At 68.3% G+C, this 25,719-nt stretch overlaps 3 protein-coding genes across 9 annotated transcripts; 2 read left to right on the top strand and 1 right to left on the bottom strand.

Annotated features, from left to right (window-relative positions):
- The first annotated feature begins 283 nt into the window (after positions 1–283).
- NR4A1 (nuclear receptor subfamily 4 group A member 1) lies at positions 284–5,458 on the top strand. 2 transcript variants are annotated; one of them, XM_084303776.1, is made up of 7 exons: positions 284–399; positions 2,871–3,637; positions 3,896–4,025; positions 4,123–4,274; positions 4,371–4,573; positions 4,658–4,836; positions 4,930–5,458. In XM_084303776.1, exons 2-7 carry the CDS (start codon positions 2,873–2,875, stop codon positions 5,178–5,180), a joined length of 1,680 nt encoding a protein of 559 aa, XP_084159902.1. In that variant the 5' UTR covers positions 284–399; positions 2,871–2,872; the 3' UTR covers positions 5,181–5,458. The 2 variants fall into 2 exon arrangements, with proteins under 2 accessions (XP_084159902.1, XP_084159901.1); XM_084303775.1 differs by having other exon boundaries at positions 4,658–5,458.
- A 2,640-nt stretch (positions 5,459–8,098) lies between these two features.
- ATG101 (autophagy related 101) lies at positions 8,099–11,086 on the top strand. 2 transcript variants are annotated; one of them, XM_084303500.1, is made up of 3 exons: positions 8,099–8,212; positions 9,191–9,458; positions 10,370–11,086. In XM_084303500.1, exons 2-3 carry the CDS (start codon positions 9,207–9,209, stop codon positions 10,772–10,774), a joined length of 657 nt encoding a protein of 218 aa, XP_084159626.1. In that variant the 5' UTR covers positions 8,099–8,212; positions 9,191–9,206; the 3' UTR covers positions 10,775–11,086. The 2 variants fall into 2 exon arrangements, with proteins under 2 accessions (XP_084159626.1, XP_084159625.1); XM_084303499.1 differs by having other exon boundaries at positions 8,104–8,212; positions 9,188–9,458.
- Positions 11,087–12,409: 1,323 nt separating this feature from the next.
- Positions 12,410–25,468, bottom strand: FMNL3 (formin like 3). Of its 5 annotated transcripts, XM_084303516.1 has the most exons (28): positions 25,212–25,468; positions 22,343–22,426; positions 22,175–22,255; positions 22,014–22,090; positions 20,831–20,914; positions 20,395–20,547; positions 19,632–19,740; positions 19,478–19,554; positions 19,303–19,396; positions 19,032–19,106; positions 18,818–18,928; positions 18,577–18,726; positions 18,360–18,461; positions 18,013–18,259; positions 17,823–17,891; positions 17,250–17,374; positions 16,952–17,154; positions 16,590–16,824; positions 16,430–16,498; positions 16,230–16,310; positions 16,015–16,144; positions 15,770–15,930; positions 14,808–14,909; positions 14,636–14,725; positions 14,424–14,535; positions 14,215–14,313; positions 12,889–12,923; positions 12,410–12,796 (listed from the first exon to the last, which is right to left on the bottom strand). In XM_084303516.1, the coding sequence occupies exons 1-26, from the start codon at positions 25,368–25,370 to the stop codon at positions 14,222–14,224; spliced, it is 3,072 nt and encodes a 1,023-aa protein (XP_084159642.1). In that variant the 5' UTR covers positions 25,371–25,468; the 3' UTR covers positions 12,410–12,796; positions 12,889–12,923; positions 14,215–14,221. The 5 variants fall into 5 exon arrangements, with proteins under 5 accessions (XP_084159642.1, XP_084159640.1, XP_084159641.1 ...); XM_084303514.1 differs by having other exon boundaries at positions 22,014–22,255; XM_084303515.1 differs by having other exon boundaries at positions 18,577–18,723; positions 22,014–22,255.
- Between the last annotated feature and the right edge of the window lie 251 nt (positions 25,469–25,719).

Raw genomic sequence — 25,719 nt, 5'->3', positions numbered from 1 at the left:
GGGCGCACCGGCACCGGGGCTACCGCACCGGGACGGCACGGGGAATACCGGCACCGGGCACCCGGGCGGCGGTCCCGGGAGCCCCGGAGAGGGAAAGGGGGGGGAGGAGGAGGGGAGGGAAGCGGGGGGCGCCCGCGCTATTTTTAGCCGGGGCCGCGCAGGGGTATTTTTAGCGCGGGCGCCGAGGTTGCGTCAATGGAACCCCGCGTGCGTCACGGCCGCGCCCCCGCCGGAACCGCCCCCCCGCTCCTTCTACGGTGCCGCCGTGCGTCACGGGCCCGCGCACCGCCCCGCGCGTCACCGAGCGCTTAAGAGAAAGTAGTGGCGGGGCCCGAGCCCGGCGGAGCAACCGGCAGCGGCGGCAGAACGGGACCGGAGCGCCGCGCCCCGGCACCCCGGGTACGGCTTGGGGAGGCACCGGGAGGATGCCCCGGAGTAGGGGTGGAGGGACCGGGATGGAGAGTCCCCGGTGGAAACGGGGGAGAGGGAGGGGGCGGTGCGCGCTCTGCAAGGTGTGTGGGTTTGGGGTGGTCCGGGAGCACCGGGGGGGTCGGGATGGGGCGTCCCGGTGGGGTGGGGGGCGAGGGGGGCGCCGGGTCGGGCGGTGCGCTCCCGGTAAGGTGCGCCGGGAGTGGGGTGCCGGGGTTGCCGGGGGTGCCAGGGGCACCGGAGCGCCCCGCTAGCACCGCCGGTAACGGGGTCAGGGCAGCGCCGAGCAAGGAGCGTGGAGAGCGGGCGGCCCGGTGGTGACACCGGGGGGAGTCGGGGAAAGGGACCGGGAGGCGTGCGGGATCCCCGGCACGGGCAGTCCCGGTGGCAGCGGGGAGAGCCGCGACGGAGGCTGCCCCGGCAGCACCGGGGGGCGCCGGGAGCCAGCGGTGCCGCGGCCAGACGGAGAGAGGGGTCCCGCCGGGACCGGGGCAGCCGGGCTCCGTGCACGGTGCGCGGGGTTGGGGAGCTCCGGTGGCACCGGGGAGAGCCGGGGCTGAGCGGCCCCGGGGCGCTCCGTGCGGCTCCGCGGGGGGAACCGGGCAGCGGCGGGACCGCGTTTTTTGGGTTTTCCCCCAGCTGCACCGGGCCAGGGCACGGCTGCTCCCTGCGCCCAAAACCTCCGCCTGCAGCCGGGGGGGGGGGGGGAACGGGGGTGGCAAAGCCCCATTCCCGGTGCTGCCTTCCCGGTGGCACGGTGCAGGCAGCACCGTGAGGGGCCTGGCAGCGGCTGCACCGTGGCAGAAGGCAGCAGGTGCCGGGGGGAGGTGGGCAGCGCTCCCCCCTGCGCCGCCAGCTGCTCTCGCCCGCCCGCAGCCCAGGGCTTGGTGCCAGGGGCTGCCACCAGCCTGCGTTGGCAGCGGGCTCCGGGCAGGGCTCTGGGCAGCTTCCCGCACTCCCCGACGAGGATCCTGCAATTAATGCCCGCCTCGAGCTGCGGGGGCTGCTGCAGAAATTTGGGCGCCCGCTGCGCCTCGTCCCTGGGGGATTTCGTGCTGGGGACCCCCAAACGCCACCGGCATTTGAATAGGCAAAAGGAGAGGAAGCAGCAACTGAGCCGAGCGCTGCCTGCTGCCGGTGGACACAGCCCCCGCGGGGTTTGTAGGAACGGGCTGCAGGTTTGCATGGAGCAGCGGCCGGGCAGCAATTTGCAGCCGGGATTTGCATGGGGCAGAGCCGCTGCAGCCCCCGCCGTGTCCCCGGCATCGTGCCCTGCTGCTGCGTGGCAGGAGGCAGCCGGCGTTCCCCAGCCCCTCGGAAAAATCTGCACCGTGGGAGCTCTTTGCGCTTCCCCGTGCTGGCCTGGTCCCGCTGATGGAAAGGTGCCACGAGGGGGGGGGTGAAGGGAGAGGGGGGGCGCGCATGTCTGCCCGGTAAATCCCAGTGTGGCTCGGTCCCAGGAGGCCGAAGGCTCTATTTTGGGAGCACGGGACAGCCAGCCCCCAGGGGGAGGTGGCACTCGGCGGGGGGACACTTCGTGTCTGTGTGGCACGCCAGCCACGATCCCCCTCAGCCCCGACAGATGGGGACAAACCCCACGGTGGCACAGGGACACCGGGAGCAGGCTGGGGTCGGTGGCACCGAGGGGGTAGCGGGGCTGGGCCCACGCAGGGTATTTTTACCCGGCTCCCCGGGGTGGGTGTCAGCTTTCTGGAGGGCGCAGCGCGAGAGCTGCAGGAACTTGGCTGAGGGGTGGCCCGTGGGGCAAACTGGCACCGCGCTGTGCCGGGGGCTCCGGCCCGCGGCCTCGGTGCCAGGCGCGGGGTGACCTTTAAAGGTCTGCGAGATGAATTACATTATCGTCTTGCCATGAGGGTCACCACTGTCTTGGCTTTCAGCTGGACCTGAGACTCCTGTTACGCGTCTCCGCGGCCGCGGGGCTGGATCCGGCCACCTGTGCCTCCCGTGCTGGGGGCTCCTTGCCCCCATGCAGCGGCTCCGGCTGCAGCCTGCCCTGGGCTGCTTTTGCTGTTCCACCGAGCTCCAAAAAGGCTCCTTGGGGAGCCGAGCGCCCCAGTTTAGCCTGGTCTCAGGGCCAGCTTCAGCCCCCCGCCCCCCCCCGGCCCAAAGACCGGCTTCCCTCAGCCAGACCGGAGCTCGGGAATCCGCCGGCCGCATTCCTCCCTCCTTCCCTTTCGTCGGCTTTGCTAACCCAGCGTTTTGGGGAATGTCCTTTGCTCCCATTGGCTGCGCCGTGACCTTTCTTGGGGACAACAGCGGCTGCCACAGGGCCCTGGGCTTGCGAGGGGGATGCCTTGGCACGCGCCAAGCCCCGCGCCGTGGCTCTCACCCCTCTCCATCCCTCGGCGCAGGCTCCGTGGGGCAGGCGGGGTGGGCGCAGGAGCAGCAGGGTCCCCACTGACACCCCGCTCTCCCCGCAGAGATGCCCTGCATCCAGGCGCAGTATGGCACAGCCGGCGCTGGCCCCTGCGAGCGCTGCCCCAGCGAGCTGCTGAGCCCCGACGGCGGCCGCTTCCCCATGGAGGTGGCCGGTGCCGACCTGGCGGCCGCTCCCGCCCTGCCCAGCTTCAGCACCTTCATGGAGAGCTACGCCGGGGAGTTCGACGCCTTCCTCTACCAGCTGCCGGCCAGCAGCCAGCCCGCCGCCTTCAAGCTGGAGGACTTCCAGGTGTACGGCTGCTACCCCGGCGCCTTCGGGCAGCCCGAGGAGACCCTCTCCTCCAGCGGGTCGGACTGTTACGGCAGCCCCTGTTCCGTCCCCTCGCCGGCCACGCCGGGCTTCCAGGCGCCCCAAATGCCAGGCTGGGAGGGCTCCTTCGGGGCGTACTCGCCGCCGCCGAGCTACGAGGGAGGGCGGCCCTGGGCTGAGCCAGCAAAGGGGGGCGCGGCGCAGCCCCCCTTCTTCGCCTTCGGGCCCCCGGCCCCCAGCCCCGGTGGCTCCCCCGGGCCCCTGAAGGACCCGCGCCTGCTGGACACGGACGCCTTCGCGCTGCCCCAGGGCTCCCCGGGGGCTTTCTCCGGGTTGCCTCTGGCCCCCGCCTCGCCGCTGCTGGAGGGGCCCACGCTGGCCCCCGCCAAGACGCGCAGCCCCGGGGCGGGCGAGGGACGCTGCGCCGTCTGCGGGGACAACGCCTCCTGCCAGCACTACGGCGTGCGCACCTGCGAGGGCTGCAAGGGTTTCTTCAAGGTAAGAAACGCCACGAGGGAGAGAGAATTCCTGCCTTGCCTCCCCAGCCATGGGTCACCCCGAGAGGGACGGGGGCAGGGAGAGCGGCCCTAGCCCCGGTGTCCCCAGCCCCAACGTCCCGGTGGCACAGCGGGGGCCCCCCCTAAGCAGCTTTGGAGCCGGATGCGGGGCCGGAGCGGGCGGCGGAGGACAGAAGGGCTTTTGTTCGGTGGCTCCGCGCCCCGGGGCTGAGCTCGCTCGCTCCTTCCCCGCCCGCAGCGCACGGTGCAGAAGAACGCCAAGTACATCTGCCTGGCCAACAAGGACTGCCCCGTGGACAAGAGGCGGAGGAACCGCTGCCAGTTCTGCCGCTTCCAGAAGTGCCTGGCCGTGGGCATGGTCAAAGAAGGTACCAGGGTTGATTTGGGGGGTTGGGCACAGCTTGGGGGCACCCCCGGTGCCCGGCTGAGGACGCCCGAGCTCATTGCACGTCCTGCTGCCCGCAGTGGTCCGGACCGACAGCCTGAAGGGTCGCCGTGGCCGCCTGCCCTCCAAGCCCAAGCAGCCTCCGGACGCGTCCCCCGTCAGCCTCATCACCTCCCTGGTGCGGGCACACATCGACTCCGTCCCCAGCGCCACCAAGCTCGACTACTCCAAGGTAGGGCCGGTGCCACCCCGGTGCCACCCCCGTGCCACCTGGAGCTCTCCCCGGGGCTCTGATCCTCACCACCCCGTCCCCATCCCGTCCCGGCAGTTCCAGGAGGCGGCGCCGTGCCAGTTCGAGAAGGAGGACTCGGTGGACGTGCAGCAGTTCTACGACCTCCTCACCGGCTCCATGGACGTCATCCGCAAGTGGGCTGAGAAGATCCAGGGCTTCGCCGAGCTGCCCAAGGAGGACCAGGACCTGCTGCTGGAGTCGGCTTTCCTGGAGCTCTTCATCCTGCGCCTGGCGTACCGGTGAGCCGCGGCACGGTGCGGGGTGGCGGGGACGTTTGGGGCCGTGCCAGGAGGGGGGGGGTGACAATCAGGCTGTGCCCGCAGCTCCAGGCCGGAGGAAGGCAAACTCATCTTCTGCAACGGCGTGGTGCTGCACCGGCTGCAGTGCGTGCGGGGCTTCGGCGAGTGGATCGACGCCATCCTCGAGTTCTCCCAGAGCCTGCACCGCATGAGCGTGGACGTGCCCTCCTTCTCCTGCCTCGCCGCCCTCGTCATCATCACAGGTGAGGTGGGGACGGGATGGGATCCCCCTGTCCCTCCAGCACCGGGTGTCCCCTCCCCTGGCCCCGCGGTCCTCACACCTCGTCCCTGCGCAGATCGCCACGGGCTGAAGGAGCCGAAACGGGTGGAGGAGCTGCAGAACCGCATCGTGGGCTGCCTCAAGGACCACGTGGCGGCGGGCGAACCGGGTCGCCCCGGCTGCCTCTCCAAGCTGCTGGGCAAACTGCCCGAGCTGCGCACCCTCTGCACCCAGGGGCTGCAGCGCATCTTCTACCTGAAGCTGGAGGACCTGGTGCCGCCGCCGCCCATCGTCGACAAGATCTTCATGGACACGCTGCCCTTCTGAGCGTCCTCACCCCGGGGATTGCCCGGGTCCCCCCCCCCCCCGAGGATGTCCAGGTCCCCCCGAGGATGTCCAGGTCCCCCTGGGGATGTCCAGGTCCCCCCTTGGGGACACCCGGGTCCCCCCCTTGTGCCTTCACGGCGCCGGCAGCGTGAGGCCAGCCGGCGCGGTGCTCCCTCCTCCCTGTACAAACGCCCGCGTTGTAAATACCGAGAGGCCGGATCCTGTACAGAGCAGGGGGTGCAGGGAGGGGGGGGGGCTTGCACCGGACCCCCCCCAGCCTCCGCCTGCTCCCCCTTTTTTTTTTTTTTTTTTCTCGTTTCTTTTGGCCTTTTTCTGTATATAAACTTGTACGTACAATCTCAGCACCACCACCCCACATTTATATTTGTGCACCCCCCCCCGCCCCCAGGGCTCTTTCACCCTCTCTCCCCAACCCCCCCCCCAGGTAATATATTCTATATTTAATATATTGAAATTTGGACGAGTGCTGCCCGCTGCCCCCCTCTCTGAGCCGGGACGGGGTGCGGGCGGCGGTGGCTCCGGTGTCGGTGACGGGGACAGCCGGGGCACCGCGGCCACACGTTGCCCACGCCGCGGCCCCGCTGCCCTTGAACCCTCGCTCACCCCCGTGGCGGCGGCTGCAGCGGCCCCGCACCTGTCGCCCGCCTGATTTATCCTCCCCAAAATAACCCGGGAAGCGTGACCGCCACCCCCCAGCCCGCCGGGGTGCAGGGACGAGGCTCCGGGGACGGTGCCAGGAGGGGACGTTCAAGGGGCAGGGCACCAAAGGGGGGGGGCTCGCTCCCAGCCTGGGTCTTGCAGCCACGCATCGAGGGGGGTTATGGAGGGAGGAGGGTGTTTGGGGTTGGGGATGGGGGTGTCCTGGTGTGGGGGGATAATGGGGACAGGATGGGGGGTGTACTGGTGCATGGGGACAGGATAGGGGGTGTCCCAGTGCACGGGGACAGGGATAGGGGGGGTGTCCCATTGCAGGGGGACAGGAATGGGGAGGGGGGAGTCCTGGTGCACGGGGACAGTGGGGTCAGGATGGGGTGGGTGTCCCATTGCATGGGGACAGGGGTGCATGGGGACAGTGGGGACAGGATAGGGGGGGTGTCCTGGTGCATGGGGACAGTAGGGACAGGGATGGGGTGGGTGTCCCAGTGCATGGGGACAGTGGAGACAGGAATAGGGTGGGAGTCCTGGTGCATGGGGACAGCGGGGGGGGGGACACACACCAGGTTGGCACTGTCCCCTTCCTCCTGCCGGGGACAGCCCGCCCCCGCAGCAGTGTTCCTGGGGCCACCAAGGGCCAGCGCAGAACAAGGGGCGCATTGAGGCGGCGGGGCCGGGGGGGGCCGCGGCGGCGCACAACAAGGCGCCCTCTGTCCCCCCACGCCCACAGCACCCACCCCGCACACAATGGGCAGCGCTGAGCCCAGCGGTGGGGCCGCGGGCGGGGTGGGGGGGGTGGCTGGGGGGGGAGACGGGAAAGCTGCAGGCAACGGGAACGGGGGGCCAGGGTGGGCACGGCAAGGGCTGCTGGCACCGTATGGCACGGCACGGCACGGCTCTGGGGCTCCAGCTTTTCCTTGGGACAGAATTGATGTGTTGTAGGGCAGGGATGACGGTGCCATGGGGCTGGGATGACCACGCTGTGGGGCAGAAATGACCATGCTGTGGGGCTGGGATGACCGTGTTATGGGGCAGGGACGGCCGTGCCGTGCCATGGAGCTGGCAGCGAGGCCGTTGCCCACCTCGTTGCGTTCCCCATCTCCCTCGTAGGAGCTGCTGCGGGAGGGTTGGGGACACCGGTGCCAACGGGGCTGGGTAAAAATAACCCCGGGGCTGGCTCGGGCTGCACGGTGCATACACGCGTGTCCTGGCGTGTGCCCAGCCCCACGTGGCAAGGACACGCGTGTGGGGACGTGCGCCCAGGGCCGGGCCATGGCCACGTGGCTCCCTGCTGTGTCCCCCGGGGGTGTGGGCGTCCTGCTGGTGGGACGGGGCAGGGGGCACAGTGTGGTGGCAGGCCAGCACCCCGCATCCCCACCCACCTGTCTGCCGTGTCCCTGTTCCCCATGTTCTTTGGGTCCATTTGTCCCTGTGTCCCCCTGTCCTTTGGGTCCATTTGTCCCCATGTCCCCCTGTCCTTCAGGTCCTTCTGTCCCCATGTCCTCCTGTCCTTTGGGTCCATCTGTCCCCATGTCCTCCTGTCCTTCATATCCATCCATCCCCATGTCCCCCGTCCTTTGGATCCACCTGTCCCTTGTCCCCATGTCCCCCTGTCCTTCCTATCCATCCGTCCCCATGTCTCCACGTCCCCCTGTCCCCATCACCTGTGTCCAGCTGTCCCCATATCCTTGTGTCCCCATGTCCCCATATCCCCCATCACATGCCCAGTGTCCCCCTCCACACCCCACCCCCTTTGTCTCCTCGCACCCCATTCTCGTGTCCCTGCACCCAGGGGTGCGACACCTCAGGGTCACCTCGGGTCACTGGGGGTCACCTCAGGTCACTGGGGGTCACCTCAGGTCACCAGGGGTCACCGGCGCGGTGCGGTCCTCCCGCGGGGGCCTCCCCACCAGGGGGCGCTGTGGGCTGGGCAGCGCCCCTAGGAAGTAGCGAGCCGCTCTGCGCTGCGGGAGGCCAACTCGATGGTACCCTGCCTCGGAACGAACCAAAGGGGCTTGGGGGGGGGGAGGCGGCGGCAATCCTCACCCGGGGGCTGTGCTCGTGCTGTGCCCCGCGGCCGGGAACGGCCGGGGAAGAGGCAGAAAAAACCGAAATAAAGCCTCGGGGTCGGTAAAGGCGGCTTGGATGAGAAAAGAGCCGAGCATCGGGAGGTGACGTCCTGGGTCTCCCCTAAAAGAGGATGGGCTGGCCCGCTCCGCCCCCCGCCCCCTGCCCCCCCCCCCGCCCCGTCAGGTGCTCGGGGACCGGGGCCGGGACCGGGGCCCAGCGGGGAGCGGGGCCGGGAACCGGGACCGGGAATCGGGGTCGAGAACCGAGGCCGGGGCCGGGGCCAGGGGGTGAGTACGGGCCGGGAACCGGAGTCGATACCGGGAACCGGGATCGGGGTCAGGGCCGGGAACGGGAACCGGAGTCGGGGCTGGGAACCGGGGACCAGGAACCGGAGTCGGGAACCGGGAATCGGAGCAGGGACCGGGACCGGGGATCGGGGTCAGGGCTGGGGTCCGGGGACCGGGCCTGGGAACCGGGGTCGGGAACCGGCGTCAGGAACCGGAGCAGGGACTAGGACCGGGGTGGGGGATTGGGGTCGGGGCCGAGGACCAGGGTTGGGGACCGGGAACCGGAGCAGGGCCCAGGACCGGGGATCGGGGTCGGGGATCGGGAACCGGGAGCTGAGTTGGGAACGGGAACCGGGACCAGGACCAGGACCGGGGGCAGGAACCAGGGACAGGGAACCGGGGTCACGAACCACAGTCGGGGACCAGGAACCGGAGCAGGTACCGGGACTGGGGTGGGGGATCGGGGTCGGGAACCGGGTTTGGGACCAGGACCAGGACCAGGGACGGGAACGGGAACTGGGACCGGGACCAGGACCAGGACCGGGGTCAGGAATTGGGGACAGGGAACCAGAGTCAGGAACCACAATTGGGGATCGGGAACCGGAGCAGGGACCGGGACCAGGGTGGGGGATCGAGGTCAGGGATCAGGAGCCAGGGGCTGGGTTGGGAACGGGAACCGGGACCAGGACCAGGAACCAGGGTCAGGAACTGGGGACAGGGAACCGGGGGTCGGGAACTGCAGTCAGGGACCAGGACCGGGGTGGGGGATTGGGATCAGGGATCGGGAACCGGGAGCTGGGTCAGGAACAAGAACCAGGACCAGGACCAGGGACCAAGCTCAGAAACAGGGAACAGGGAACCAGGGGTCAGGAACGAAGCCTTGAGGGCGAGACCGGGGCCCTCCGGGGGTACAAGGGGGCTACGGGAGGGGATCTGAGCCCCCCCCCAACCCCATAACGACGCCGTTCCCGGCAGCAGCGGCCGCCCCCCAGCCATGAACTGCCGGGCCGAGGTGCTGGAGGTGTCGGTGGAGGGCCGGCAGGTGGAGGAGGCGGCTCTGGCCGTGCTGCACACCGTGCTGCTGCACCGCAGCACCGGCAAGTTCCACTACAAGAAGGAGGGCACCTACTCCATCGGCACCGTCGGCACCCAGGACGTCGACTGCGACTTCATCGACTTCGCCTACGTCCGCGTCTCGTCCGAGGAGCTCGACCGAGCCCTCCGCAAGGCCGTCGGGGAGTTCAAGGCAAGGAACCCGGCGGGGATGAGGTAGAAGGGGTGAAAAAAGGGGGTGAAAAAAACCCTCCCGGCTCCTGCTGTGGGGTCAGAAGCGAAAGGAAGGTCAAGGTTGGCTCCATCCCTCTCCTGGGCAGCTCAGCTGTAGGTGGGGGGAGATTTATTAATGAATAATTAATGAATAAATGCCCTGGCTGCAGGTGGGACTGAGATTTATTAATGCTGAGCCCCGGCTGCAGGTGGGGGGGAGTGCTCAGAGCCTCCTGGCACCCATGGGTGCGGTGGTTTTGCCCTGCTGGGGAGCTGGGCACCCCCACCACCCCTCTCCCCCTGTTTAGAAGAGGAGGGGGAAAAGGAAAAAGCGATTCACGGGTTGAGATGAGGATGATTTATTTAAGGGGGAAAAATAATAATTATTAAGGAAAGAGGGTTATTAATTAAAGAATTTAACTACTTTCTTGCTCCCCCTCCTTAGAAGAGGAGGGGGAGAAGGGACGGAAAGAACAGCTCGCAGGTTGAGATGAGGATGATTTAAATAAAGGGGAAAAAATACTAATTATTAAGGAAAGATTAATTAATTAATTATTTAATTGAGCAAATTGAGCAAATCCTTGCAGCCGGTGGTCGGTGGGGCGGGGGACGGACATTTTGGGCAACGAGAGCCCCCCCCCGATTCCTTTTTCCACCTTTTATTGCATGAACGTGACCTCAGGCGGCACGGAGCACCCCCTGGGATGGGTTGGGGTAGCTCAGGGGCCGTTTCTTCCTCAATTTTTTTTTTTGCCCACCCCTTAGCGGGGTCAGGGGGAGCCCGGCTGCGGTGCCCACCCCGAGCACAACCCCTTTGGGACTTGGGGGGGGGGCAGACGGGATTTTTGTGTGTGTGTGTGTCCCCTTCTAAGGAGGGTGCTGTGCCTCCAGGACGCGCTGCGCAGCTCGGGCAGCGACGGGATGGGGCAGATCTCGCTGGAGTTCTACCAGAAGAAGAAATCCCGCTGGCCCTTTTCGGACGAGTGCATCCCCTGGGAGCTGTGGACCATCAAGGTGAACGTGGTGAACCTGGCCAACGAGCAGGAGCGGCAGATCTGCCGCGAGAAGGTGGGCGAGAAGCTGTGCGAGAAGATCATCAACATCGTGGAGGTGATGAACCGCCACGAGTACCTGCCCAAAATGCCCACCCAGTCCGAGGTGGACAACGTCTTCGACACCAGCCTGAAGGACGTGCAGCCCTACCTCTACAAGATCTCCTACCAGATCACGGACTCCCTGGGCACCTCGGTCACCACCACCATGCGGCGGCTCATCAAAGACACGCTGGCTCTGTAGGGCCAGCTTTTGGGGCAGCTTTTTCCCCCACACACACCCCGGAGCGCAGCCTCAGGCTCTGGGGGAAGGCGTCTCCCTCCTCTCTCAGCCTCTTGAAAAGCTTCTGCGAGGAGCTGGGCTCGGCCCAGCCTTTAATTGGGGGTTGCTGCTGGTTTTGGGGTGAGCGTTTTGTGGGGTGCTGGCCACCAAAGCTGGCCCGGCTCGGAGAACCAGCCGGGTGGCTGCTGCTCGGCGCGGCGCCGCCTGGGCGCTGGGATCCTGCTCTGACTCCTGCCTTCCTCCAGGGGTGGAAAAATAAAATGTTTTCCCTTCCTGGGGAGTCCCATCGTGTTTTGGGGTCACCATCCGCAGGGTGGGGAGGGAACGGGTGCCGAGGAGGAGCTGGGAGACCCCCTGTGTGTGCCCCCGTGGGGAGGGGGGTCCTAAAATGGGGCAGACTCTCTGTGGGGTGGGTGCTGAGCCCCCCCACAGGTCTCCCAGGGATCCCCCAGTGCCCTCCAGTTCCCCCAGAAAGCCTCCCAGTGCCCCCCAGTTCCCTCGAGCCCCCCCCCCAGGATGCCCTAAACCCCCCTTACACCCTAAAACCAAACCGAGGCCTCTTCCAGCAGCGAGGCCGGGCTGCCCCCCGTTTTGTAGCCCCCCCAGCCTCACGGGGGGGGGGACAAACCCACGTCCCCCCACCCCACAGAAGGGTCCTTGTGGGTTTTTACCTACCGGGCACTGCTCGGGGAGCTGGTGCAGGCGGCTCGGATGGGCCCTGACATCATTTAAACCCTCCCCGGCTGCCGCCACCGCCCCGCGAGGAAGAGGAGGAGGAGGAGGAAGAAGAGGGAGGAAGAGGAGGAGGAGGAGGAAGAGGAGATGAACGCCACGAGGGCTCAACCCAGCAGCCGGGGGGCCGAGGGGGCCCAAATCGCCGTCGCCCTCGTCCTCTGCCTCGCCGTCGCCTTCGGGGTCTTTTTTTTGGGCCGCCACCTCCTGCTGCAGGCCGAGAGCTTGGCGGCCCCCCCGGCCCGCGAGCGGCGCCCGTCCCGCGAGGCCGAAGGCACCGCGGGGGGGGTATAGAGAGTGGGACCCCCCCCCCCCCCCAAAAAAACCCGATGGACGGACGGACGGACGGACGGACAGCACCAGGGGCCGCGGCTTTGGGGTTTGTAGGGATTAAAAGGCAACGGGGGGGGGTATTTGGGGGAGGGGGGGGGGTTGGGGGGAAATGGGGGGGGGTCCTGGGTGTGTCTGGGGCCAGCCGCGGGTGGGGTTGGTAATCCCAGCAAGAGGATTAAGGGAAAATTTGTTTTTTTTTATTATTTTGCCCTGTTTTAGGGATAAGCTCTGGGTGGATGAGACTTTATATTAACGCCCCCCCCCCACCCCCCAAATGAGGACACGGGACCCCTGCAGCAGGGAAATGGGGGGGTTTGGGGGGGGGGGCACATACCCAGGACCCCCCCAACCCTAAAAAAAAATTAAGACACCGTCAGCGTAAAAGACTCCTGGGTATATTTCACATGTACAAAAAGTCACGGGGAGGGGGATGGGGATGGGGGGGGGGGCAACAGGGCGGGGGAGGGGGCATCATCCTGCCCCCCCCTCCACCCCCCCCCCCCAGCCTGGCTTTGGTCCCTTTTTGTGTTTTTTTTTTTGGCGTTTTTTTTTAATTTTTAGCAATTAGTGTTCATCAGTGGTCAAAGTGACGAGCGTGGGGGGGGGCAGAATCATCCCCTGTCCCCCCCCCCCACCGTGGTCCCGGTGGCTCCAGGGAGATGAGAGCCCAGGGATGGGGACCCCCCAACCCCGCAGCCCCCCCCCCATGTCCCCTTTCCACCCCCCCCCCAGCACCAGGAGCAGGATTTGGCCCCTGCTTGGCTTTGGGGGGGGGGTTGGAGCCCCCAGATTATTTTTTTTTTTGGGGGGGGGGGACAAGGAGGGGGGATGCTGCCCTCGAGGATGAGGACGGTGGCACCGGGGTGTCCCCCCCCCAAACCCCAAGGGGTTCCAGGGGATGGAGGCGTCCGGCGGGACCTGGGGGGGGCAGAATGAGGTGATTTTGGGGGGGGTGATGGGGGCAATAGGGTCGCTGTGCCCCCCCCCCCCAAATAGTGCCAGGGCCTTACCCTGGTGTGTTACAGGCGGATCCGGCGCCTCTGGGCTGGGGGGGGGGAGAGAAAAAACAGCATCAGGGGCAGCCCCGGTGGGGGGGGGCAGCCCCAGGGTCCTGGGGGGGGGACACCCCAAAGCACCCCCAGGGCATGGGGCTGCCCCATGGGCAAGTGCCAGGACCCGGCGCTGCAGTGGGACCCCCCCCAGGGATCCGGTACGGCACTGGGATCCCCCCCCCCCCCCCCCCATGCTGGGAGCCCAGCCTTGAACTGGGATCCGGTGCTGTACTGGGATCTGCTGCTGGGATCCCGTACTGCACTGGGATCTGCTACTGGGAGCTGGCATCGTGCTGGGATCCCGTACTGCACTGGGATCTACTGCTGGGATCCCATACTGGTCTGGGATCCGGTATCATGCTGGGATCCCATACTGTGCTGGGATCCACTGCTGGGATCCTGCACCACTCTGGGATCCACTGCTGGGACCTGGCATTGTGCTGGGATCCGGTATCATGCTGGGATCCCATACTATACTAGGATCCACTGCTGGGATCCTGTACTGCCTTAGGATCTGCTACTGGGACCCGACATGGTGCTGGGATCCCCTACTGCCATGGGATCCACTGCTTGGACCTGGCAGCATGCCGGGATCCCCTGCTGCACCCCAGTCCTGCAGCAGCTCCTCTGCAAGCAGGGATCCTGTGCTGGGATCTGGCATCACACCCCGATCCTATAACCAGGTTTCCACACTGGGATCCAGCACTGCTCTGGGATCCTGTGCCAGGCCCTGCTGCCAGTGCCCAGCTTTGCACTGGGGCCCCCGTGCCGGGATCTGGTGTCCCACTGGGACCCTGTGCTGGGATCCGGTGTTTGACCAGGACCCTGTGCTGGGATCCAGCTTTGCACCGGGACATGGTGCTGGGATCTGGTGTTCTACTGGGATCCTGTGCCAGGATCTAGTGTCCCATGGGGACCCTGTGCCGGGATCCAGTGTCCCACTGGGATCCTGTGCCAGGATTTGGTGTCCCACAGGGACCCTGTGCCGGGATCCAGCTTCACACCAGGACACAGTGCTGGGATCCAGTGTTCTACCGGGACCCAGTACTGGGATCCAGTATCCCACAGGGATCCAGTGCCGGGATCTGGTGCCGTGCCCTGTACCAGACCCCAGCGTTGTGCCCAGCCCCGCTCTGCCGGAGCGCCCCGGGGTGACCACATGCAGGGAGGGCTTGGGGAAGGGGGCATGCAGGGCTCTGGGGGGGTCATGCAGGGCTCTGGGGGGGTCATGCAGGGCTTTTTTTTTCTTTTTTTGGGGTGGGGGCCGGGCATGCACGGCCGTACCTGGGGGCTAACAGCTGGACTCGTCGTGGTGGGACGGGTCGCAGAAGAAGCGCGAGCCCCGCTTGGCGGTGCGGGCGGTGAAGGGGACGCTCTTCAGAGCTGTATTTTGGGGAAGGGGGGGGGGGGGGCACGGGGCCGGGGGCATAGAGACAACGTCAGCCTCTCTCGTGGGAATGCCAGAGGGGTTTTTTTTGGGGGAGGGGTCGTACCGGTGATGATGTCCTCGATGGTGCCGTCCTTGCCCTCGTAGACGGGGCGGTGATCCTTGGCCTGGCGCCGCCGCAGCTCCGCGATCAGCTCCTGCTGCTGCCACTTGTTGCGCTGCGAGAGGGCCCCCCCCCCAACATCAGAGACCCCCAAAACACGTCAGAGACCCCCCCCCCCCCAAAAAAAAAAAAAAAAGCCTCTGGCCCTCACTCACCTTCTCCTGCTTCTTCGCCTCCTGCGCCAGCATCTTCTCCCGCATCACCTCCTCCTGCTTCTTCCTCGTCTCATTCTCCTGCTCTGCGTCCTGCCGCAGCGAGGGGGTGGCACCAGGGGACAGCCCTCCTCGAGAGACCCCCCCTCAACCCCCCCCCGACCCTCTTCCGTACCTTGTAGGAGCGGATGAAGCGGACAAAGACGGGGAAGAACACGGACGGGGGGGTGGTCTTGGGGCTCTCGCCGAAATACCGCACCACCGTGTTGTAGGCGTCCTGGCACGGGGATGGGTGGTGAGGGAGGGGCTGCTGTGTGTGCACCCCCCCGGCTCCCCAGAGGTGTGCAACGGGCGTGCAAAGCCAATTGTGCACAAGGGGTGTGCAAAGCCAGGCATGCACAAGGGGTGTGCAAAACCAGGAGTACACAAGGAGTGTGCAAAGCCATGTGTGCACAAAGAGGTGTGCAAAGCCATGTGTGCACAAAGAGGTGTGCAAAGCCAGGTGTGCACAAAGGGGTGTGCAAAGGCAGGTGTGCACAACAGGTGTGCAAAGCCAGACTTGCACGAGGGGTGTGCAAAGCCAGGTGTGCACAGCAGGCATGCAAAGCCAGACTTGCACAAGGAGCATGCAAAGCCAGGTGTGCATGAGGGGCGTGCAAAACCAGGTGTGCATGAGGGGCATGCAAAGCCAGACTTGCACGAGGGGCGTGCAAAGCCAGGTGTGCACAACAGGCGTGCAAAAACAGGTGTGCACAATGGGCATGCAAAGCCAGGTGCACATAAGGGTCGTGCAAAGCCAGGTGTGCATGAGGGTTGTGCAAAGCCAGGCGTGCACAGTGGGCGTGCAAGGCAAGGTGTGTGCACAGCAAGAAGTCCATGGGGAGCACACCAAGCAAGGCACGTGCAAGGCGAGGCGTGCACGAGGGGCACGCATGCGTGCAAAGCAGAGCGAGGCGTGCAGAGCATGGCACACATGTGGGCGTGCAAAGCAAGGCGAGCACACCGAGGGCTGCGGGAGCGCATTTCAGAGCAGGGGACACAAATCCAAGCACACCAGGGGCAGGCAAAGCGGCGCACACACGAGGCATGGCACACGCGTGCTCGGGGGGGTTGTGCAGAGGGGCTGAGCGCCCCCACCTCGGCTGTCCGCGCGTCCTTCTGCAGCCGCTCCAGCTTGCCCTCGCTGGCGGCCAGGAAGGCTCGCAGGACGCCGTTCTCGTGCAGCCCACACTCGCGGCGCAGCAGCTCCATGCCCCGGCCCAGCTCCTTGACGTCCAGCAGCACGTTCTCCAGGGACACTGCGGGGACAGGGAGGGCTCAGGGTGGTCCCGAGGGGTGTTTTGTTTTTTTTTGGGGGGAGACATGATGAGCTGGGGGGGTACCTGCGGCTGCCTTCTCCACGAAGTGCAGCTCCTGCCAGAAGGTGGCCAGCTCGGGGTACTTCTCCCGCACCGTCAGCGCGATGAAGTGCAGCAGCGTCATCTTCCTGTCCGTGGATTTGGTGTCCAGGAGCTGCGGGGCCACACAAGGGGTTACGGGGTGTGAGACGGGACCCCCAAACACCCCCTGCATAGCCCCAGGGGAGGGGGCCCCTCACCAAGTCCAGGCTCTGCAGCTTGAAGCCGTAGACGGCGCCGCGCTTGCTGCTGTTCATGTAGTTGCCCAAAGCCAGGATGATCTGCAGGGGTGAAGCACAGGGGATGGGGGGGTCAGGGAGGAGCCCCCCCAGCCCCCAAACGGGACTTTTGCATCCAGCTATGGCGAGGCTGAAGGGCGAGGACCCCCCCCCGTGCCCACCTCCAACATGTGCTTCAGCTTCTGGGAGGATTTAACGGAGGCCGATGCCGCGATGATGGCATTGAGCTGCTGCAGGGGGGGCGCAGGATAAGGGAGAAGGGGCTCAGCGGGGTGCGGGGCCGCGGTGGGACCCCTCGGGGCGCCCTCCCCGGCTCATTACCGGCGTCAGCATCTGCAGGTTCTCGGCGAAGTTGCCCAGGAAGGCCATGATGGCCATGCGCTGGGGCAGCCTCTCCACCTTGCTGAACTGCAGCATGAAGCGGTCCTCGTCCGCCAGCTCCTCCAGCGGCTTGCGCTCCCGCTCGTACTGCCGCAGCGCCTTCACCTCCGCCTCGGTGGGCAGGAACCTCATCAGGCACTCCACGAAATCCACCGGCAGCGTGGCCAGGTCGAACCTGCCCCCAAAAAATTTGCCATCGGGACCCGGACGCCCCCTTCCCGGAGCCACCGCCCCGCATGCGTTTGGCACCACGGTGCCAAAACCGGACCCCTCAGCCCCCGTCCCAACCCCGCTGCCCGTACGTGTGGATGGCCCTGCAGATCTCCTCGGTGCCTCGGCCGGCTTTGCGCAGGGTGATGGCCAAATTTTTGGCCCTGTTGGCCTCCAGCAGCGTCACCTTGCTGGCGGCTTTGTGCGACGCCTTGTTCTTGGCGCACACCAGGTCGAGCGCCGGGCCCTGCGCCTTGGTCTTGAAGAGCTCCTCGAAACGCTCCAGGTCCAGGTCCTTGGAGGGGGGGGATTTTGGGGACTCAGCGGTGCCACCGGCGTCCCCCCGCCACCACCTCGATCCTCTCCGAGCCGCTGCGGCCCCGTGCTCACCTCCAGCACCCGCTCGTCGTCCAGCTCGCTGAACACCGTCCCGCTGATCTGGTTGGGCTTCAGCGCCGTCCAGTTGAAGACGGGCAGCCGGAATTTGGTCTTGATGGGCTTCTTGATCCGGATGGCTGCCGGGGGCACGCAGGAGCCGGCTCAGCCTCCCCCGGGGCAGGGGGACGCATCCCGAGCCCACCCTCAGCCACCCAGCCCTGCAGAAGCAGTCCCCACGCTGTCCCCTTGCCCTGGGCCACCCGACCCTATTGTCCTTGTCCCCATGGTCCCTGCACCTTCCCTGTCCCCATTTCCATAGTCCCTGAACCCTCCTTGTCCCCACAGCCCCTGCACCCTCCTTGTCCCCATTTCCATGGTCCTTGAACCTCCCTTATCCTTGTCCCTATGGTCCCTGAACCCTCCCTGTCCCCATCTCCACGGTCCCTAAACCCTCCTTGTCCTTGTCCCTATGGTCCCTGCACCCTCCCTGTCCCCATTTCCATGGCCCCTGAACCTTCCTTGTCCCCACAGTCCCTGCACCCTCCCTGTCCCCGACCCCACAACCCCCAGTCCCTCCCCACCTACCCGAGAGCCCAACGGTGAGGGCGATGGAGGGCGAAGCCCCGGGCAGCGGGGGGGCCGGCGGGCACTTGCCTGCAGTGGGACGAGGGGGTGACACCATACCCGAGGGTGGCTGGCCCCATTTGGGGTCCCCAGCCCCAGGGACACCCCAATTTTGGGGCTATCCCACCTCCCCCCCTCTTCCCATCCTCACCTGGCAGCGGGGGCGCAGGGGGCGGCAGAGGGGGTGGAGGGGGCGGCGGGGGGGGCGCAGCCTCCGGGGGAGGCAGGATGGGGACCCTCGGGGCCTCATCCAGAGTTTGGGGCTCGGATTGGGGTGGGGGCTCGACGCCCAGCACGGGGGGGGGCTCGGAGCCGTAGCGCCGCCGGAAAGCCTCGTCCTTCTCCTTGATCATCCGCCGCAGCGTGTGCACCTGGTGGCTCGTGTGCTCGTAGGTCTCCTGGGGAGGACGGGGGGGGGGGGGACACCACAACGTCAGTCGGGGTCAGGGAGGGGGCAGAAGATCGGGACCCTTCCCCCTTTTTCCCCCCCCCTCGCACCTTGACCGCCTCCAGCTCCTTCTCCCGCTGCAGCAGCTGCTTCTCCAGCTCCGCCACCCGCATCATGTTCTCGTTCTCCAGGTCCAGCAGCTTCTCCGTCAGCTGCCGGGGGGGGGACACGCAGCCGTGGACCACGGGATCACCCCCCTGGCCATCTCCAACACCCCCCCAGGCACAAAAGCCGGGCCCTTCGGGGCACCCCGTGTGGCTGACGTACGTGGGACAGGTGCTCCTCCAGCTCCTCCACCTTCTCCAGGGCCACGTTCTTGGTCTCGGCGTCCTCCAGCAGCCCCCCGACATCGAAGACGTTGTCCAGGTACGCCTGGATCTGCACCTGCAGCTTCTCGCTCTCCGTGTGCCTCGACTTCTGCGGGCAGGGGGCGGCGTCGGGGGCTGGGGGGACTCCTCACGGAGGGGCGAGGGGGCACCCCCAGGACCCTAAATCCACCCCCAGGTACCTGTAGGAACTCCTCGAGCCCCAGCTTGGTGAACTCGTACTGGAGGTGCACGCGGAAGTTCATGTCCTCCACCGAGTGCACCACGATGTTGATGAACTGCATGCAGGCCACCTGCAAGGCAGGGCTGCGTCAGGGGGGGGCTGCGAGCCCCCGACCCATCCTCCTGGCCCCCCCCTTTTAACCCCCAACCCAGCCCCGGGGACGGGCAGGGTACCATGAAGTCGATGCTGCTGTCCTCGTTGCGGAAGTAGTCCATGAGTCGCTCGAAGCGGTGCTTCTCCTTGCACACCTGGGAGGAGGTGGATGGAGGAATTTGCACGCCCACCACCCCCCAGCCCGGCTGCTTCCAGCCTCCCAAACCCAGCCCAATCCTCGTTTTTCCCATTCCCCCTGATCCTGGCTCTCCCATCCCAGCTCCGTGCCGACATCCCCGCTCTCCCTCCTCGTCCCCAACCCAGCTTGACGTTTCCCGGCTCCGTCCTCACCTCCTTGAAGTTGTCGAAGGCCGACAGGATGATCTCGTGGCCGCCCCTCACCAGGCACACGGCCGCCAGCAGCTCCAGCACCAGCGCCTTGGTCCTGGGGCACGGCAGAGCCATCGTCCCCAGCCGGCGGCGGAGGGGAACCCCGCGCCTGCCCCGGGGCACCCCCAACCCTTACCTGGGATTCTTGTTGTTGAGGCTCAGGGCGATCTCGTTGACGGCGTGGGGGTGGGACATGACCAGGTTGAAGCCGTACTGCGGGGAGGGAGCGGGGATGAGGCAGCAGCAGCGGTGCAGGCAGCGGCGGCACCCCCGGGGGCACCCAGCCGTACCTGGTAGTTCATGATGGCACGCAGGCACATGATGCAGAGGTGGACGTCGTCCTTCTGGCTCACCAGGCGCGAGTTCTTCAGCGCCTTGCGGCTCGGCAGCGTCCCGTAGCTGGGGGGGGGACACACACACACACACGGTGACGGTGAGCGGGGGGGACCCCGGCGCTGTCGGTGCCGCGCCGCGTCCCGGAGCACCCGGCGGTGCCCGGGGCCACGCGCAGGAGATGAGGACGGGACCACGGTGGGGACGGCGAGGGGACCGCGGGGCTTTTTGGGATGGGGCAGAGGCAGAGAGAAGTGGCTGGAGCGCGAGAGGGACAGAGGCACGGAGCAAAAAGTGCTGCCCGTACTTACCCGGCGAGCGGCGAGGCGGGCGCAGAGGACAGAGAGAGAGAGCGCAGCCAGAGAGGCGAGCGGGCCCGGCCCTGCGGGCAGAGACACGGGCACGTTACCCGGGGGCGAGAGCGAGAGGAGAGGAGAGACAGCACGGCCGCAGCAGAGCAGGGGGACGAGGGGGGGACCACGGATGGACCTCAGGTGTGATGGGGACACGGGGACAGGGGGGGACAGGCGGCGCCGTGCTGCTGCGGGCACGGCACACGCTGCGGCACGAGGGGTCGCAGCGCGGTGCAGAGCGCAGGGTGCGGGCACCGTGGGCACCGTGGCCACGGCACGTGGCACGGGGGGCGCCGAGCGGGCAGCGGGCACCGTGGGCAGGATGGTGCACGGCACGGGGTGCCGGCAGCCCCCGGTGGGTACGTACCGTAGGGCAGTCTGGCGGGCGGAGCGGGCCAGGCTGCTGGCAAAGGGGGCAGGCAGGGCACTGGGGTGCTGCAGATCCTCAATGGATCTGCTCCAGGCTCTCAGCTTCTCCAGCGCGCCGTCCTCGCCGCCTTCCAGGCCCTCAAAATCAAACCTGGGTGGGACACGCGCGAGAAGGGGAACGGGGAGGGGGGGAGGGGGGGAGGGAGGGAAAAGGTGGGGAGGGGGGCGGCTTTGGCGCGGGAGCGGCACAGCCACCGGAGCAAGCGCTGAAGCGGAGGCAGCGCGGCAGCAGCGGGGCGAGGAGGGGGCTGAGCACCCCGCGCCCCCCCAGGGGACAGGGCTAAAGCGCCGGCCCGCGGCCAGGATCCGTCTCAGCGGGCACCCGGTCCCTCCGCACCGCCCCCCCCCGGGGTGACACCGAGCCCCCTACTCACATGACGGCGCACTGAGCGAAGGACAGGTAGTTCACCAGCACGTCCAGCCCCTTGTTCTCATCGTTGAGGAACTCACGCACCCACCTGCGGCCGCACGCAGCGGTCAGAGCCCCGGGGGGAGCTGGGGACGCCCCGAAACCATGCCCCGAAACCATGCCCTGAACCAACGGGGACCCCCCAAAAACACAGAGAGGGTCCCGAGGGCTCCCCGGCACCGACGGCGGGCGCAGCCCCCGTGCTATCACCCACGGCAGCACCCTTGGGGCGTTATCTGCTGGTTGCAGGGCGGGGAGGGCTCAGCACCGGGCGGGAAAAACCAACCCCATAACCTGGTGCTCAGCACCGGGAGCCCGGTGGGGGGCACGGAGAGCACCGGGGGCACGCGTGTGTGTGTGCGGGGGGCACGTGCCGGGGGCTCGGGCGTGCACGGGGTGTGCGTGGATGGAGGTGCACGAGGACGCAGAGCAGCACAGAGGACCAGGACGTGTCGGTTGGGGTCGGGGGGGTGTCGGTGCCCGGCCCCACGTCCCCGTGCGTCCCCGTGCGTCCCCGTGCGTCCCCGTGCGTCCCCAACGCCGCGTGCCGCTGGGCGGTGAGTCAGGCCGCAGCTGGAGCAGCCGGGGCCGCGCGGCCGCCTATTTCCTGCCGGCCCCAGCCCCTCGCCCCAGCTCGTTTCCTGTCTGAGGCTTGCTGCTATTTTCGGGCCGCGCGGCTGGGGGAGAGCCGAATCCCGCAGCCGCTCGGGGGCCGCCGCGGGGGCGCAACCCGGCACGTGCGCCAACCCCCCCGAGCACGCGGGCACGGACGGGGAGGTCCCCACCGCCCTCCGGTCCCCGGCTCTTTGGTCAACCCCATTTCCATCCATCCTCGGGGCTCCCCCACAGGGTTGGGGGGCTGTAGGGTGGGCGCCGAGCCCCCCGGTGCCGGGGAGGAGCCGGGCAGGATTTGGCCGTGCTGCTTGGCGCAGGGCGTCAGCGCCGCGTCCCATCCGTCCCGGCATCCGCCCCCGGGACCTGCCCTCGGCACGGCCCAGCAGGAACCAGCCCAGTTCCTGCACCGGCTCCGACTTCCCCTGCAGCTGCAGCACCCCCGTGCCATGCTCCCCCCCTTTCCCCGGCACCCTGCGCTCTCACCCCCACCCCCCAAAAAAAAAATAAATCCCTTCCTTGCACCCCGCGCTCACCCGATGTGGTTCGTCCTCAGGCTGATCTCCAGCTCGCGCAGGACCTTGGTCGACTCCTGCACCCTCCTCCTGAATTTCTGCGGGCAGAGCAAGCCCTGAGCCGTGCCGCCCCCAAATTTTGGCCCCCCCGCCGCCCCCCCCGCAGCCCCCCAGCCCCTCACCTTCCTCGTGACCCCGGGGTCCAGGAAGCTCTGCAGCTTCTGGATGTAGGCGTGGGGGGGGCTCTTCACCTGGAACCGCTCCTGGGGAGGGACGGGGGGAGATGGGGACGCTGGCACGGCCCCGTAGACCCCCCCCCGGCCCCGTAGTCCCCCCCCAAGGCCCCGCACCTGGTCACAGATGAGGTCCCACTTCTTCTCGTTGTCGTACTGCCGCAGGAGCCGGGCTTTGTCCGGGGGCAGGTTCATGGAGCTCTGGGGACACAGCGGGGGCTGCTCAGGCCACCGCGTCCCACGGTGGGGACAAAGGGGGCAAGACGGGGCCGTTGCCCCCAGCCTGAGCCACGCGGGACCTGTGGCACCCAGGGCCACCAGCCCCAGGATGTGGCTTTTGTTGGTGACAGCCTCGTGCCACCCACGAGCCCACGGCGTTCCCGCAGCGACCCCATGGCACCCAGCCCCATGGCACGGCCAGGGCGCACCGCGGGTAGCGCCGGGGCACGGGGACACAGTGACACGGGGGCACGGTGACACGGGGCCATGGGGACACGTGCCCCACAGCCCCAAATTTCCCCAGCGCCACCACCAACCAAGCTTCCTGGCTGCGTCTGCTTCCGCGCCGGCAAACCGCAGCCTCCGGCACGCCGACCGCGGCGCCGGCACGGCCGGGCCGGGGCTCTCCCGGGTGCCGAGAGGGACCTGGGGACCCGCTGGCACAAGGACATGGCCCACGGTGACGGTGTTGGCAAGGATGAGCTGGGAAAAACGAGGTGCCACGGTGGAAACGATGGGTGCCGGGGGTGCCAGGGGGACACGGGTGCCGTTCTGTTGGGCGCTGCCACCCTTTTGGGTGCTGTCACCCCCTCCCTTGGGTGCTGCCACCCATCTGGGTGCTGTCACCCCCCTCGGGTGCTGCCACCGAGCCAAGGTGGCTGGCGGGCAGGGCCGTTAGCCGAATCCAGCCGCCACCGCAGCGGGGAGGTGCCAGCGCTCCACCCGCCCCGTGGCAGCTAAAATTATCCCTTCCCGGCCCCGAGGAGCTGCAGGAAACAGGGGCAGAGCCTGGGCGAGGCTCAGCACCCCCCGGGGACAACCCCACGGGGATGGGGACGGGGACGGGGACCCCGGCGCCTCCACCAAACGTGCCCTTGGCGAGCCGGGACGGGAACGGGGCCGGTGCCTCCCTCCCCACGGGGCCACTCTCGTTTCGCTCCCGCCGCCGCCTGCAAAATTGTAGGGCCCAGCCCGACGCCCCCGCAGCGCCTCTCCCCTGCTCCCCCCCCCCTCAATGCTCCGAGCCCTCCCCGGGCAAAGGGACCCCCAGGGACAGAGCCGAGGAGGGGCCGGGGGCCCGGCTGGGGGCTGCGGGGGCTTTGAAGCTCGAGCGCCTTCGCCGCCCGTTCCCGCTGCTCCGCTTCCTGCCTTTGTGGTGGGAGCGGGGCCGCTCCCGGCCGGGGCACTTCCTTCACCCCCACCCCCCCTAAAAGTCTCCCCCCAAACACGGCTGAGCCGGGATGGAGCCCCCCGGGATGGGGACGGAGCCCCCCCAATATGGGGATGAAGCGGGGACAGGGGTTGCGTGGGGACAGAGCCCAGCCGGGGGCGGGCGGGGGGACACCTGGGGATGGGGACAGGGCTGGATCCTGCCCGGTGCTGGTCCCGGTGCTGCCGCCCCATCCCACGGGGAAATATTCTCCTCCCAAAAGCAGCAGGAGGACGTCGAGGGTGGCACAGACGGGGCGGCACCGCAGAACCCACGGGTGAAGCCCCCACGGCCGTGCCCCCACCCCGGTGCCAACAGGGACCCCGGTGCCGTCCCCATGCGCCCAGCAGGATGCGCCCCCCCCAGCCCCATAGGGACCAGCCCCAAGGGTGCTGGGCTGAGCCACGGCCCCGTGTGCCACCGGGAGCTGGGGGCACGGCCCCGTTACCCGTTGTGTGTCGTCCCCCCCCCCCCCCAGTGTCCCCCAGTCCTGGCTGCCGCAGCCCAGAGCCCCACGGGGCCGCGCTCGGCATTTCCTGCCCGCCACGGCTTCCGTTCGCCGCGGCCACCACCGGGCCCGGGGCTGCGATGGCTTTTGGGGACACGGGGACAGAGCCAGGCACCGGGGACACGCGCCCCGGTTGTCACACGGGCGCGGTGTCCCCAAAGCCGCCCGCTCCCCGGTACTGTCTCCGGGGACACCTTGGCACAGGTAACCCCAAACCCCCAAGTGTGGGGCCACCCCACTGCGCAGGACGGTGGCACTGGTGGCCACTGGTGGCCCACGGTGGCCCGTGGTGGCCCACACCCCCCGTTATCCGCTGGCATCACCAAACCGGGGCCACACCACGGGGATACGGCACGGCCACGGCACGGTGCCAGGACAGGGGACAGCAGGGAGCCGGGGGGGGACACCACACCTTGATGGGGTCCCCGTCACCGGCACGGCCCCGGTGGCCACCGGGGGGCTTTTAAGGCTGGGGGGGACCACGTAGGGCATGGCACCACCGTGCCCACGGGAACCCCGCACCCCTGGGGACCCCGCACCCTTGGGGACCCCAACATTTGGGGACCCCAAACCCACGGGGACCCCAAACCCCCGGGGTTCCACCGTCCCCACGGGGCTTTCCCGGAGAAATTCCCGGCACGGGGCGTGGGCAGCAGAGCCCCCCCCACCCCTCCCCGGTGCCCCGGGAGAGGCGGCACCCCCGAGGGGCCGTCCCGGGCCGGGGTTCCCCCGGGGCTGTCCCCTTCGGTGCCGCAGCCGCTGCCCACCCCCGGCTCCGGTGGCGGCGGGGGGGGGCTCCCCGGTGGCTCCGTCCCCCCCGCGGCTGCCCGGGGCGCGTCCATGCGGGGAGAACCGGGGGCAGGAGGGGGGTGAGGGGGGCACCGGGAGGGAACAGCAGGACCGGGGGGGGATTACCGGGACCGGGGGGGGGGGTCTCCGGTACCGGAGGCGGTGGGGGGGTCACCGGAGGCGGCGGGGGGGGGCACCGGGAGCGGCGGGGGGGCACCGGGATGGGGTTGGGGAGGGGGTGTCGGGGATGTGGGGCTCACCAGCACCATGGCGAAGCGCTCCTCCAGCTCGCACGGCTCCGGCATCGGCATCTTCCCGGGGGCCAGCAGCCCCCCGGGGGAGGCGGGGGAGGCGGCGGCGACCGCCACTCCCGGGCCCCGGGGCAGCGGCTCCCCGTCCGCGCTCTCCACGTTCCCCATCCCCGGCCCCGGGGCGGCTCCGGGAGGCTCAGCCCGGCCCTAGCCCGGCCCTGCCCGGCTCGGCTCGGCCCGGCCCGGCCCGTGCCGTCCGCCCGCCGCCGCCGCCGCCGCCTCCCGTGCCCGCCCCGGCCGCCAGGCCACGCCCCCTCGCTGCTAGGCCACGCCCATCTCCGACCGGACACGCCCACTCCGTCGGGACACACCCACGCCCTGTCAGGCCACGCCCTTCTCATCCAAGCCACGCCCACTCCGCCCAACCACACCCGTGCCCAGCCAGGGCGCGCCCCTCTCCGGAAAGCCACGCCCACTTCTCCAGGTCACGCCCACGCCCTGTAGGGCCACGCCCCTC

The sequence above is a fragment of the Netta rufina genome (assembly GCF_964035555.1).
Source record: "Netta rufina genome assembly, chromosome: 30".
NCBI classification, from domain to species: Eukaryota; Metazoa; Chordata; class Aves; order Anseriformes; family Anatidae; genus Netta; species Netta rufina.
The sequence above is the reverse complement of the archived record's forward strand: the minus strand, read 5'-3'. Positions and strand labels throughout refer to the sequence as shown.